General features: G+C 38.2%; 4 protein-coding genes across 5 annotated transcripts; 2 read left to right on the top strand and 2 right to left on the bottom strand.

Moving 5' to 3' along the window:
• Positions 1-1159: 1159 nt before the first annotated feature.
• Positions 1160-4496, bottom strand: BNAC04G23470D. The gene is made up of 6 exons (XM_013853929.3): positions 3976-4496; positions 3685-3805; positions 3552-3610; positions 2032-3253; positions 1829-1936; positions 1160-1751 (listed from the first exon to the last, which is right to left on the bottom strand). Exons 2-6 carry the CDS (start codon positions 3791-3793, stop codon positions 1201-1203), a joined length of 2049 nt encoding a protein of 682 aa, XP_013709383.1. The 5' UTR covers positions 3794-3805; positions 3976-4496; the 3' UTR covers positions 1160-1200.
• Positions 4497-5487: 991 nt separating this feature from the next.
• Positions 5488-6934, top strand: LOC106411651 (ribosomal L1 domain-containing protein 1). The gene has a single exon (XM_013852452.3). The coding sequence runs from the start codon at positions 5526-5528 to the stop codon at positions 6747-6749; it is 1224 nt and encodes a 407-aa protein (XP_013707906.1). The 5' UTR covers positions 5488-5525; the 3' UTR covers positions 6750-6934.
• A 95-nt stretch (positions 6935-7029) lies between these two features.
• Positions 7030-9727, bottom strand: LOC106416346 (plant cysteine oxidase 5). Of its 2 annotated transcripts, none has more exons than XM_013857208.3 (6): positions 9389-9727; positions 8907-9161; positions 8183-8328; positions 7868-8021; positions 7572-7775; positions 7030-7429 (listed from the first exon to the last, which is right to left on the bottom strand). In XM_013857208.3, exons 2-6 carry the CDS (start codon positions 9007-9009, stop codon positions 7308-7310), a joined length of 729 nt encoding a protein of 242 aa, XP_013712662.1. In that variant the 5' UTR covers positions 9010-9161; positions 9389-9727; the 3' UTR covers positions 7030-7307. The 2 variants fall into 2 exon arrangements, with proteins under 2 accessions (XP_013712662.1, XP_013712663.1); XM_013857209.3 differs by having other exon boundaries at positions 8907-9156; positions 9389-9712.
• Positions 9728-10359: 632 nt separating this feature from the next.
• LOC106414352 (multiprotein-bridging factor 1b) lies at positions 10360-11787 on the top strand. The gene is made up of 4 exons (XM_013855020.3): positions 10360-10598; positions 10758-10841; positions 11336-11418; positions 11499-11787. The coding sequence occupies exons 1-4, from the start codon at positions 10457-10459 to the stop codon at positions 11616-11618; spliced, it is 429 nt and encodes a 142-aa protein (XP_013710474.1). The 5' UTR covers positions 10360-10456; the 3' UTR covers positions 11619-11787.
• Positions 11788-14355: the final 2568 nt, after the last annotated feature.

Below are 14355 nucleotides of genomic sequence, written 5' to 3'. Positions count from 1 at the left end.
AAACCGAGAACCTATTGCGGGCTTTAAACCGGTACGAGTCAGGTTAAAATCGCAAACAGGAAAATCGATAGCCGGCTAGTCACCGCATTAAACCTTAAAACCGAAAGTAAACCTAGGTCTTGCCCTAAACCCAGCACACTGGTCTCTAACATCTCGAGACATGATATCTAAAAATGATACGAGATCCTAAATCATGTCTCTCCGTCCATATCTTAACGTTCGCGAAAACTTCGTGAAAGTAAACAAGCATCTTTTACGAAAATTCATCTCAAGTGAACCATCAGATTGAACGTCTCGTTAGAAGTAAATATGAGACGACAACTCATATTTACCTCACATACTCAGAACAAGGTACTTCGATAAATATTCATCATATAAAACTGCATAACGGTAGGGATTCAAAGCCACCAACGGCCAGTCCCGATAAAGATAAAAGCGGCCAAACAGGCCCACACAAACTCTCGAAATAAAGGCCACACTCGGCCAGACATAGATAAACAAAAGCCACACTCGGCCACAAATACAACATAAGGGAAAAACCTCTTATGCTCACTTCACCTCTCACAGATCAAAAGTTAAAATTCCCGAACAAGGAAGCTCCGAATGCATCCGCGGGGTATTTCACCTCCTCATCATCACCAGCAACCTCAGTCGCGACCTCCTCTGTATCGGGAGAAACCGGGATGGGATCCCAGAATCCCTGGATCCTTCTGTTGATCGGGGGAATGAGCGCCTCAGCATGGGCATGGTCTTTCATGCCATCTTTCATGTCCCTCATCTCCTCCTCGAAAACGAAGTCGTCCGCCTGCGTCTTCCAAAGGGTGCCAACCGAGCCGCGGCACTCGCGAAAATCGCCCACCAAAGAATAAGCGTCCTTGAGATTTTCGTACTCAATCTCGAACTGGGAAGCACGACTTCTCATTACTTCGACGATCTCTCTCCTACCCTTCCTTTCCGCTCGACGAACAGCCTTCTCATGGTCCCAACACGCACAAGGCGCAAAGTCTCTTATTTTTAAAGACCCCAAAATTTCTGATAGGTCCAAAATTTAAATGATAAGATTAGAGATTAAATATAACAAGACTTTCTAAGAATATGTCAATTAGATCCATTTTAAAAAAAAAAATCACACATGAATCAAAGTTGTAAATCAAAGATATATTAACAGAACCGAAATTAGTTAACTAAATTTTTAAAAACCTACCAGAACCGTTTAAGAAAGCCAATAGAGAAAAGATCACTAACTAAATCATCAACCAAAGTAGAAACTATATCTCCTTCTATATCAATGCCTTCCTCAAACACCTCTCTCTCATAACCAACCCATCTCCCTTCAAAACAGCTCATGTCATGATCCACAAGCTCGTCTATCATCATCTCTCTCATCTTCTTCAACCCTTTGACTTCCCTGTTCACTTCTTCAGCCAACAAATCTCTATGTTCCAACAACAACAACATCATCCCTTTGCAGGTTCCAACTAACATCCTTTCAAACTTCACTGCTAACCATTGGTTCACACAGTCGAAAAGCGCCTTTCTGTCCATCTTCATTGACGTTACAGCTCCCCGAGAGCGTTCCATTTCATCAAAGAGGCCTGAGGGTAATAATACTTCACTAGTAGTTGTCCCTGAGGCCAAGTCTTGAAACATGAGCTGGCTAGAGTTGAGAATCTCGGTTATGTACTCAAACTCCCAATTCACTGTTGATGAAACCCAAGTGACTTCTTGATCTGGTGAACTCTCTCTCATGCCTGAAAAAAATACAACAACACTTAGCTTAAGCCATTGAAAAGGGAAAAAATCAAGACATAAACTGACAAAGACATACCATTTTCACTGTCTTGTCTGCAGTCTGAGAAACTCTTATTGCAGGAGAGTGTGACATCATTAGCTTCTGTAAGAGTGCTGATGCTGCTAACGTCATGTTCATCTTCTTCTTTAAGGAACAAAAAACAAGATTTTGTCAGAGATTGGTAAGATTAAAAACCATTAGAAATATAATTGAATATTGAAGCAACATTTTATGGACACTAACCTGACATATCTGGTTGTTATAGAATGAAGTGCAGTCAGAAACAGATTCACTCTCTTCTTGGATCAAGCTAGAGCTAGAAATGGATTTTAAAGACTCTTCTTGGATTAGGCTAGATGATTCAATCTTCGAGGTCAGTCCCCTGAGCTTTTGCTCCAGAAGCGCATTTAATGAATCACCACCTATTACATTGAACTTAACAGCAGAGTCTGCATCTTGTTCGGTTCCTTGTGACTGAGATGATAAACCTTTCATTGAAGAAGAGAAAGTGAAAGAAATCCCATCCTTTTCGCTTTTCTGATCATCAATGGAAACGTTGCATTTCATCAACTTCTCACCCCTTTTGATTCCAGCTTCTTGCACCCCATTTCGCGGTTTCTTGCTTCGAGGAAGACTCTTGTTTGCAACTTTGTTCATTGCTTTCTTACTTTGCTGATGATTGTCTTTGCAGTTTTGCTTCTGGTGATTCTGCTTAAGCACATTCTTCTTCCCTGCGCTTAAGGAAGATCCTTTGAGACCATTCTGGCTTTTCACTGCACGGCTCTTAGCTTCTCCTTTCTCCTTTTGGCTCCTTTTGTTTCCACTTGAGGATGTTGTTAAACTGTTTTTCCCCAAAGCTTTAGTTTTCTTATTATCATTAAAAATTTGAGGGCCTGAAGCTGAAGCTTTCTGTGCAGCAGCTTCTAGTTTCTCCTTCAAGTCTCTGATCCTTAAAGGAACTGGAGAAGAAGAATCAGATGACGGAACCACACGTGTCCTTGCCATCATCCGGGGACTTGGCTCTATCATCCTTGAAGCAGCTTCCATTACACATGCAGGGTTCCTAGATGGAACAAACCCAGGGTTCCTTATAGGAGACAAGAGCTTACTGTGAGTGACAGAGATCGGTTTAGCGGTTCTTGGAGGTATGGTTTCAGTTTGAAACCTCTCAATCATCCTCTTACGTGGCCCTTTACTGGTTCTTGAATCCAAATGGTCCAACGAAACGTCACTCTGATGATCAGAAGTGTTTGTTTGCCGTGAGGATCTGAGAAAGTATGGATCAGTACCAGGACGTTCCATAACGTTTGGTAGTGGTAAACACTCTAAACCCATGAGCCGTGCTACCACACTCGGTGCTCTAGCTACATTTCCATCATCACTAGTTACAGAAGATGCACAACAGCTGGAGTCGCTTCTTGGATTGAAAGTTGAGTTCTTTACTGTCTGATCAACCTCAAACTGTTGAAACAGATCACACAATCAGTTCATGTCATTCACTAAAAACATGGAGAGTAGTATTGAGAGCAAAAGGCTTACAACTGTTGTCACACAATCTGTTCATGTCATTCACTAGACTAATACACCACACACACAAAACATTGCATAAAACAAGGAAAATAGTATTGAGAGCAAAAGGCTTGCAACTATTGAAACAGAAAACAGAATTAGTTCATGTCATTGACTAAACTTACACAACCACAAAAACATTGCAGAGAACAAGGAAGATAGTATAGAGATTTGAGAGCAAAAGGCTTACAAGAGAATGTTGTGTAATTGATTGGTTTGGAACATTCTCCTTTGCTTGCTTTGAATCTTCTGTTTTAAAACAAGAAACTTTAGATTACAAAATGAGTTCTGTATACAGAAAACAAAAGGGTGAAGTGTCATACCAGAGATTTGAGATGTGTTGGATGAGAAAAGCTTCTTCCTTGATTTGCCAGGCCAATCAAACAGATTTAGAAACGCTCCTCTTGGTCGTTTCCTCTCAACAATGTCCATTTTGTTTTTCACCTATAAAGGTAACAACAACTGAATCTTAGAGGAATTCATGCAATTACAAAAAGCTGGATCCCGTAACAAACACGAAAAAGGACCAGACTTTGTGAAGCAATAATGTAATGAAACCACCCATTGAATTAGCTGAATGATAGTGATAAAAGAATCAACTGAAATCTGTTTACCTCTCAGTTACTCACGAAGCTAAAGTCCTCGCCTTTTACTTATGAATCCCCATTAAGTGTAAAGTTCAAATCAGAGAAGATCTGAGATTTTTGCGAAGTGGATCAGATCATGAGATAAGATCATACAGATTTGAGATTAAGGGTTTTGGGCATTTGAGTTTGGTAGAGAGCTAAAACAAGTATAGAGAAGCAGCAAAAGAAGTACACAGGAGTATGAATTGAACTGACGAGAGAGAGTGATAGCCGTTGCAAAGATATATAGACAGAGATAGTTTTGAAAAGTTTAGCTTTTTTTCTCTACACACAAAAGGCAAATCTTTTCTCTATTTTAACGACTTGGCTTCTGTGTTTATAGAGAGTGGCATCATCTATGGAGCTATAACGACTTGGCTTTCGTGTTTTAATAATGTTCGTAGCATCCAATGAAGTCAACATTGTTATATGACTCCAATAAGTCAATGTGTATACGTTGTTGCAATTTGAACTTTCTAGTTTCAAACATAAATGCATTTTGAACACACAAATTTTTTAAAAAGGTCATAACGTTTGATTTTTCTGTGAAGAACATGAAATAAAGGCAAACAGCTTTATAGTAAACAGTGCAGTGTCTACCAAATACTATAATGTCGTTTTATAGTATTTTATTTTATTGATTTTGAATCCCTTTTGAATGTTTGTTATATGCTCATTTGGTTACCTTATATATCTATCCTTCTATACTTGTAAATTTTTAATTACTTGAAAGTTAAAACTTTACAAACTAATACGAAAATCAAATCAAAATACTAAGAATTTTAACCTTTTAATCATATCATTATAATAATCCCATCTCAAACTGTTAATTATCATTACATATAATCTCATATCAAATCGAATTATCAATCTGCCAGACATATCTCTACCATCAATGTTCCAAAACGAAATGTTTTAATAATTCAAATGATTAAAATACTGATCATTTTCAAAAAGAGAGAGAGAAAAGAGATTTTGACCACTAATAAAAGAGAAAAAGACAAAAATAGCACTAAATCAAAATTTTGTTCACAAACTAGCACTCAAGGTCAAAAGTCACAAAAATATGTTTTATCAAAAATCACAAACTTATGGTTTAAAGTTAAAGAGTGGGGTTTAGGATTCAGGGTTTAGAGTTTAGGGTTTAGAGTTTAGGGTTTAGGGTTTATAGTTTAGGGTTTAGGGTTTAGGGTTTAGAGTTGAGAAATGAGGTTTTGGGGATAAGATTTCAAATTTTGAAAAATAAAAAAATTAAAATTTTCAAATGATAAAATGTTATTTTGGTCATTTTAGTTTTTGAGTGCTATTTTTGTGATATAAATTTAGAAATGCGCTATTTTGGAGATTTGTCCACTGATAAAAGAGACAAATCACAAAAATACAACCGTGGTTGAATTTGAGCCCATAAGTTCAAAGAAAATTAAATACGGGCCGAAAAAGTCAGGCCCATTAACTACCAGGGCACAGAATCACCAACGTATAAATCTTTAAATCACACCCTTCTTCCCTCTCTCCCTCTTCCTTAAACCCTAATCTAAATGACAACCACCGCCGCATCCCCGCCGCACCCAGATGAGCAACTCGCTCCACCTTCACAAACCTCAAGAGTGAGCCCCAAGACGGTAAACGGCGCCGTCTCCGCTCTACTGAAATGGAGAAGCGAGAAATCAAAAACAGAGAAGCCACAGCTCCTCGAGCAAGACGAGTTCATCTACCTAATCGTAACCCTAAAGAAGATCCCCCAAACGAACCGCACGAAGCCTCACCGCATCCCCCTCCCTCACCCTCTCATCAACACCGACGAAGACTCCTCCTCCCCCGAGCTCTGCCTCATCATCGACGACAGACCTAAAAGCGGTTTAACGAAAGAAGACGCGAAGAAGAAGATCGAATCCGATAACGTCCCGATCACGAAGATCCTCAAGCTCTCGAAGCTCAGGACCGATTACAAGGCCTTCGAGTCGAAGCGCAAGCTCTGCGACTCGTACGACATGTTCTTCGCGGACCGGAGGGTGATCCCCCTCCTCCCGAGGCTGATCGGGAAGAAGTTTTTCACTTCCAAGAAGTTACCAGCAGCTGTTGATTTGAAGCATAGGAACTGGAAGGAGCAGGTGGAGAGGGCTTGCGGATCTGCGATGTTCTTTGTGAGGACCGGGACTTGTAGCGTTGTGAAGGTTGGGAAGTTGTCTATGGAAGGGGGTGAGATTGTTGAGAATGTGATGGAGACGTTGAGTGGGGTTGTTGAGGTGTTGCCGGGTCAGTGGAAGTATGTTAGGTCTTTGCATTTGAAGCTGTCTGAGAGCGTGGCGTTGCCTGTGTATCAGAGTGTTCCTGATTTGAAGCTGAAGATTGATGCTTTTGGTGCTGGGAATGGGAAGAGTCTTGTTGTTAAGGAAGAGGATGAGAGTGGTGAGAAGAGTGATGTGGTGAAGGGGAAGAAGAAGAAGAAGGGGAGGATTCATGAGGTTAGGTATATGGATAGTAATGTGTCTGAGGTGCTTGATGATGATGAGATTGGTGATGTTGAAGTGAGTAATGAGGTTGTTGAGTCTGCTAGTGATAAGAAGAAAAAGAAGAGAAAGAAGGTAAGTGAGGTTGCAGAGGCTGAGAAACCGAAGAAGAAAGTGGCCAAGGGGAAGCTTAAAGAGAAGAGTATGGATGATAAGGAGGTGAGTGAGGTTGTAGAGGCTGAGAAACCGAAGAAGATAGTGTCTGGAGGTGGTTTGACACCTAAGAGGAAGAAAACTGTCGTTAGAAAGTGAGGCAATGGAAGATCAGAGGATTAGATCTTCATGGTTTTTGCTTTTTTTTTTATTGAATCGTAGTGCTGATTACATTTTGTTGTCTTTCATTTCTTGTACTGATGCATGTGGAGGAAACATACGTCTGTTATCAGTTTTGAACCTTTCTTATTTAACTTTCATTATAAACAAGTGTTTATCTACTACTATCAGGTTTCTCATGGCTAATTTCATCTACAAGAGGAAATATCAACTTTCTATGTTTTTGATATATAAAGATGAAATAGTGAAAGGCAAAAGGTTAGGTGAAACTAAAAATTTATGAAACTAAAACATTGTTTGTGAGCAATTGTTCTGACAAAAAATCTTATCATATTGAACTAGTAAAGTGATAGTAAAGATGTATGTAGTAGTAAAACATTATCATATAATGAAACAGGCTGAAACTCAATGTGGTCACTGAGAACTTCTTGACCACAAACCAGTAGCCCTTCTGATGGTAACCAGTTTTATTCTCCTGATGATAAAGCTTCTTCTTCTTTCTGCTCATTCTTCTATGCTTAAAACCTTGTCATGCTCTCATTTTCTAATCACAGGACCTCTGTAAGGAACTTTCCATATCACAAAGTTATCTGGAGGCTGATACTCTTCAAGCCATGTCACATTTGATATCACTTCTCCATTCATCACTTCAATCTCACCTGTGGTTTCACAGACCATCATCAGAATCAACAACATTTTCCATAGTTCCAAATGATAACCCTAAACCAGTTATGTTAAGTTATAACTCTAATCAAGAACCTATATAAACCATGATTTCTTGGTTAAGTTTGTGTTTTTTACCAGGCAAGTCACGTAATGGGGATTTCCGGAAGTAGTTGCAGTGCCTTCCATGAGTAGGAGAGTACGGAGGAGATAAAATATCAAAGATTGCACAATGAGTAATGGCTTTGAAACAATGGATGTTGCCACCGGTTGTTGGATAAAGCGTGGTTGCTGGGCAAGGGGCCGTCATGTCAGTATCCTTGACCAGCTTTGCGGGTCTTGCTATGAATAAAATGGAGAAAATATCTTAATCAGAGAAGGTTTATTGAAAAAAATAATTTGGAAAGTTACATTGGACGGCTATCATGTTTTACCTTGTAATGGATCGTCTAGCTCTGATGGATCAGGCTCAACCCAATCATATGACTTCACGTGCATTGAACCGTAGACGAGCTTGCTTACCACTGTCATGCCTGGATGGTTATGGAGAGGTATGATAGACGAAGGTGGCATGCAGAAAATTCCAATCTGAAAGAAGAATAATGAGCAAGTCATAAGCAGACAAGAAAATCAAGAAACCATACCAAATGGCAGCGTTTGGCATGAATCATGCACTTCTTTGAACACACTGATTAAGGCATACTCAAAGGTGAAAAAGTAGCAGCAATCTCAAAGGGAAGTTTGCTTACCGAGAAGCTGTCACACTCATGTAACTGAAGGTATTTAATGGCTGGGAGAGAATTATGGTTTCCGTTACGATCGTTCCCAGGACCAGACCAGTTACGCACCAGTTGAGCTTCCTGTTCGAGACCAACATCAGACGGCTTGATTTTCTCTGAAATAAAAAAAATTACAAAGTGTCACGTACGTCTGCTATTAATAGACACCTGGTAAACAACAGTAGTCTAACGGAACAAGAAACTGAGATACTCAGTATAGCACTGCAATTCAGACACAATGCTCAACAAAAGTTTCCTAAAGAAAACGATGGAGGAATCGAGATGGAAGAAACTTGAGGGAAAACTTGCGAGAGGGATACAAGAGTAGTCTAACGAGATAAGAGAGTGCAAAGACCCTAAAAAATAGCAGTGCAATTCAGACATAAGGAACAAAACAGAGTGCCTAAAGAACATGATGGAGCAAGCTAAGATTGAAGACAAGATGGAAGTAACTTCTATAATGATTTGATTTTTGATTGAAGGAAATGTGCATACAAGTCTAGGAATAGAAGAAACTAAGGAGAAAACTTGCAAGACAGCTACAAGAGTAGTCTAACGAGATAAGAGACTGCAAAGACCCAAAAATAGCAGTGCAGTTCAGACGTCACAAGCAAAACAGAGTGCCTAAAGAACAATAGAAACTAAGATAGAAGTATAAAAAAAAAATAGAAACTTCAAAAAAGAGTAGTCATACCCAACATGTTGCGAACCTTGTCTAAGGCCTCCTCAGACACAGGTCCATTAGTAGACAGAGAGGCCTTGCAAGTATTGAAAAGTCTCTGAATATAATACGGCATGTTACAGTACTCCCAAGTTCTTGAGCGTCTCAAATAAAAGGTTTGGACTTTGATAAAAATGGGCAGCGTCTATTCCCAGTTCCAGATATATTGTTATTACAAAAGGGCAACAGAGACCAATCACCTTCTTCAAATGATTCTCAAGCACTGCCCTGATTAAAAGACAAAAAGACAACAACTTTTAACAGATATCACAAATCCAGAGCCCTCAGGGTCTCTCTCACAAATAATTAAAGTTATATTGCTTTCACTGAATCTCAAATCGAAATGAATGGTGCAAAGCAAAGAGGAACAGCTTAAAATAGAAGCAGGAGGAGAAGACAAGTGGATTTCAATTTCAAATGATTAAAGAGATAGATAGAGACAGAGACAGAGAGACCTTTCGAGCAGATGAGTGAAAATCAGAAGAAGGGCGAACGAAGAAGACGAATTGAATCGGAGGAGGAGGAAGAAGAATCAGAATTTGATCCTTTTTGTCTCTTTTGCTTTCTAGGTCATTAAACAATCTGGAGATTCACTTTCTTCGCCCTTACTTTTCGAAACAGTCAATTTAAACCCTTGCTTTTATCAGCTCGAATCAATTCCCACCGGCGTTCTCTTCTCTCATGACTCTGTCTTTTGTAGTAAGGGGAAGTCAAGAAAGAAGAAGACACAAACAATTACAGCTGTATTTTTTCTAACAGTTACACACACGTTAAGTTACATATACAAATTGATGATGATACATTCCCCCCCCGCCCCTTACTGAGTTATGTAAAGAAGATGTGACAACTTTTTAATGGCATTGATTGTATTTGCTATATATGCAAACCAAAATTGAGAAAAGAATCAAACAAAATCTCGTACTAATCAATAATCCAAGTTGCTGTAAAAAAAAGGTAACCATTTGTGGATCTTACTTTGCAAAGCCCACAGTTTTGTTTTGAGTATTTCTAATCAATCTCTATATTTGTTTCTATAATTAACATTTAAAAATAAAACTACTCCAATTTATTTCTATTTATTCACCTAAAACAGAAATCACTATATTTTTATTTGTATAGGGAAGAAATTTTCTCTAATTTTAGATAAATATATTAAAGTAAATTTCATATTTAATATAAAATTTCTCTATTTTTAAAAATAAAATAAAATACATTACATATGATCTTATAATTGAGTTGATTATGATAAGAAAGTTAACAGTCCGTTTTACTTTTCGGCATCTCTACTACCAGGTCTAAACGGGCTTTAAGAAAGCCTCAGTGTCTCGGCAAATATATTTTGCTGATAATTCGCAGGGACCCATCAATGTTAGCTATTTACTAAACTACCCCCAGAAAATATCATAGGTATAAATGGCAAAACGATAAGGTGTGGCCTGTTTTATCCAGAATCTTTCTCTCTCTATCATTATCGACGAAGAAGAAACCCTAGAAAGGCGGTTGAAGAAGAAGGATTAGAAGGCATGGCAGGAGTAGGACCGATGACTCAGGATTGGGAGCCCGTGGTGATCCGTAAGAAGACTCCCAACGCTGCCGCCAAGCGCGAAGAGAAGACTGTCAACGCTGCTCGGAGAAGCGGCGCCGAAATCGAATCCGTCAGAAAACGTTTGTCTTCTTCTCGATCTTTGTGTTTTCTTTTAGATCTGGTTTAGGTTTGCGATTTCGTGGATGTGATTTGTGTTAGGGGTTTTCGTTTGTTGTGAGCAGAGAGATGTATCTGTTTTGGAATCTAACGTGGATTTGTTTTATGTTGTTGCGATATAGACAATGTTGGAACGAACAAGGCGGCTTCAAGCGGCACCTCCTTGAACACCAAGAGGCTTGATGATGACACTGAGAACTTAGCTCGTCAGTTTCTAAACCTCCTCATTCTCAATTAATATCATTAACTTCATTTCTGTATTGACAATGAAATGCTACTAATATTATGTGAATCAGAGTAGTAATAGTGGCTCAACTAGTTTCTTATTCTAGTAATGGCAATTCTTTTATAGTAAGAGAGGGTCTTTGTTCGTTGATGGGTAATAGTGAAAAGAGCCAAAAGCTTTAGTATGTATATTAGTCAAAGGGTCTCTCGTTCACAATTAATATTAGTAACTTCATTTCTTTATCATTTCTTTATTATTACTAGTGTGTGAACTAGTATCTCATTCCAATAAGGGCTATTCTTTGTTCATGTTTTCTTCTGTCTGGATTTATTGCGAAAGGAAGTCTTTGTTCGTTGATTGGTTATGGTGAAACGAGCCAATAACTTTATGTATTGTTTTCCTATTACAATGTTAGATCAAATAGTATGTTGGTTGTGTTTAACAGCGTGTTTATGGTTTTTGTTTAAAATTCAGATGAACGTGTGCCAACTGAGTTGAAGAAAGCAATCATGCAAACCCGAGGGGAGAAGAAGCTCACCCAGTCCCAACTCGCTCAAGTACACTACTTTCTCTCTTCTTCCTATGTATTGTAATTGGATTCATGATGGTAATATGAATATGGTTTTGGTTGGTGTAGCTGATCAATGAGAAGCCACAAGTGATCCAGGAATACGAGTCTGGGAAAGCAATTCCGAACCAGCAGATCCTTATTAAGCTGGAGAGGGCACTTGGAACTAAACTCCGTGGAAAGAAGTAATAACCAGAGCTCCTCAAAGGTAACAACAAGAAGAGATGTTTCTCTCCAGTTCATATGCGTGGTTTAGTAGAGTTCTGCGAGAAATCTTTTATGGTGTGTAAGAAAACAAAGAAACAAAAGCTGTTTGGAACCTTTTTTCTTTATAAATAATCCGCTCGTTCTCGTTGCATATCATCTTATCACAAATGTAATTCAGAATTCAACAATCTTGATTCAACTCGTACTTAACGATCAAACAAATCAGGAGTAGTAATCTACTACGTAGGCTGATAAATTGTAGTAAACAACTAAACATAATGTATCCGACACTGGTAGGACAATTCTCGACGAAAGAGGTTGTTCAGGTTGTCGCAATAGCAGCAATGTGTGCAAGCAGAAGCTGACTACAGACCTTAAGTGGCAGACGTGGTGCAGTCACCGATTCTATCAGTGAGAAGCTGTAGGTCAGGTTCAAAGCTTAGTGGCTGCTCTGGTACGTTTAGCTTGGTTCAGACTACTACTTCATTCGGTAAAGCACGTGTAGGTTGCAATAATCCAGAGAAATAACAAATCCTAGGCTTTTTGATTAGTTAAACCAATGTTACACGTTTTGAGTAGTCAGAATTGGAACTTGTCATCAAAATCATTTTGGATAATACGGAGAACTGGTTGCTCCAAAAAAAGCAACCGAGCAAATCTCTATAGATTTTGGGGGGTGTATTAAATTGATGATTTTAAAGTGTTTTGGTTTTTCTTTAAAATCTCATGTTATTCAACTAATGATTTCTATTTTTTTCTTCAAATCATGTGTTATTGAATATGACATTTATCTAAAGTCTCTCAAAATCACCTGTAATCCACTGTTATTCAATTAATAATTTACAAAAAGTAAATCAAATCAACTGGTATTCAATGTTAAACAATTTTGAAAGGAAAATTTTATGAAATGGTTTTGAAAGCAACCTTTTTATTATTTTCAGTCAAAACTATCGTTACACAAATCCCACCATTGTACCTGTTATTTGGAAAAACCCAAAATCAAATTAAAAATTGGCCACTTTGAAAAAGATGACAGATAAGAACATAGAGAGAACAAGGAAGAGAGAGATCAGAGACGAAGCTTCCCAAAAAAGTACTAAACTTTCGATTCCCTCTTGTTCCTGAATCAATTCCCAAGTCGACAATTTTGGAAGCCAAAGATTCGATTTTGGAATCTCTCAAACCTGAAGGAAGCCCCTTGATTGTTCGATTCGATTTTTGTCTCGAGCTTTTCATTGGATCCGAGAAAAAGGTTTTGTGCTCTGAAGAATCTTGGGTTGAGTTAAGGCACACGTCCATTGATTTGTTCCTCTGGTGTTCTATTACAAGTCTCTTCTAGTTGAATAATAGTATTTTGGTTCTGTTTTTAAAATTTCATGTTATACACAAGACAAAGAAGATTTTGACAACAGACCTTTTGATCCTGAAGAGTAAGCAAGTCTAGTAAAGTTAGTTGTTCTTTTCATGTTCTACTTAATGGTCAACTAATGTTTGTGAGCTTGAAAACTATGTAAGGTTTTTGATCGTGACTCTCTTTGCTTCTCTATTTTTTTCTACAGCTTTGGTTCACCCAAATAAGCTTTGCTTCAACTCTCAAAACTCAAAAGCTTGAGGAAGTATTCTTCTATGAGACTACTTTCCAAGTATGCAAGCTAAGGTAGTAGATTAGAGCTTTGGTTCTGTCATTCCACCATAAAAGAGAGGAGAGCTCTGAATATAAGGTACGGAATGCTGATTTTTTAATTTTTGTTTTGTGATGCTCAAGAAATAGGTGAAGATGAGAACATGGATGATGATGTTCAGAATTGTACTCAAGAACAACAAAGAGTGAATGCTAATAATTGGAGAGCAGCAAACATATGGACAGATGCTATGCATATGGGGTCTTGTTGCAGCAACAGTTTACTTTGTTTTTAGAAGTTCTCTTTTCTGTTACGTTTTTAAATTTATCTTTCATGTTGTCATTTATGAATTTGATTTTTGATAAACAATTTTGATCTATTATATTTGCTTTTAGTAAGCTCTTGAGCTTTTTTGAATATCGTCAATAGTCCGCTGTTCAAACCGTTGCAACGAGTGAATAAGAAGAAGTAGAAGACAGACTGGAACAAGACAGATAAATAAGTGATCGAATGGTTTGAACTTTCTTGGGAAACACACTCCGTTTTTCTCAAACGAAGGAAGGGAGACAAAATAATGAAACTGCATTAACGTTTTTACTCTATTGGAAAAAGTCACGTTCTTAAATAATTGGACTTTGCAGAGTAAAATCTCTCCGACCAATATTTTTCAAATCAACTCAGAGTTTCAAATCAACCAGTTCATATGCGTGGTTTAGTAGAGTTCTGCGAGAAATCTTTTATGGTGTGTAAGAAAACAAAGAAACAAAAGCTGTTTGGAACCTTTTTTCTTTATAAATAATCCGCTCGTTCTCGTTGCATATCATCTTATCACAAATGTAATTCAGAATTCAACAATCTTGATTCAACTCGTACTTAACGATCAAACAAATCAGGAGTAGTAATCTACTACGTAGGCTGATAAATTGTAGTAAACAACTAAACATAATGTATCCGACACTGGTAGGACAATTCTCGACGAAAGAGGTTGTTCAGGTTGTCGCAATAGCAGCAATGTGTGCAAGCAGAAGCTGACTACAGACCTTAAGTGGCAGACGTGGTGCAGTCACCGATTCTATCAGTGAGAAGCTGTAGGTCAG

This window comes from Brassica napus, chromosome C4 (assembly GCF_020379485.1).
Source record: "Brassica napus cultivar Da-Ae chromosome C4, Da-Ae, whole genome shotgun sequence".
In the NCBI taxonomy this organism is placed as follows: domain Eukaryota; kingdom Viridiplantae; phylum Streptophyta; class Magnoliopsida; order Brassicales; family Brassicaceae; genus Brassica; species Brassica napus.
This window is presented reverse-complemented; position numbering and strand designations above follow the sequence as displayed.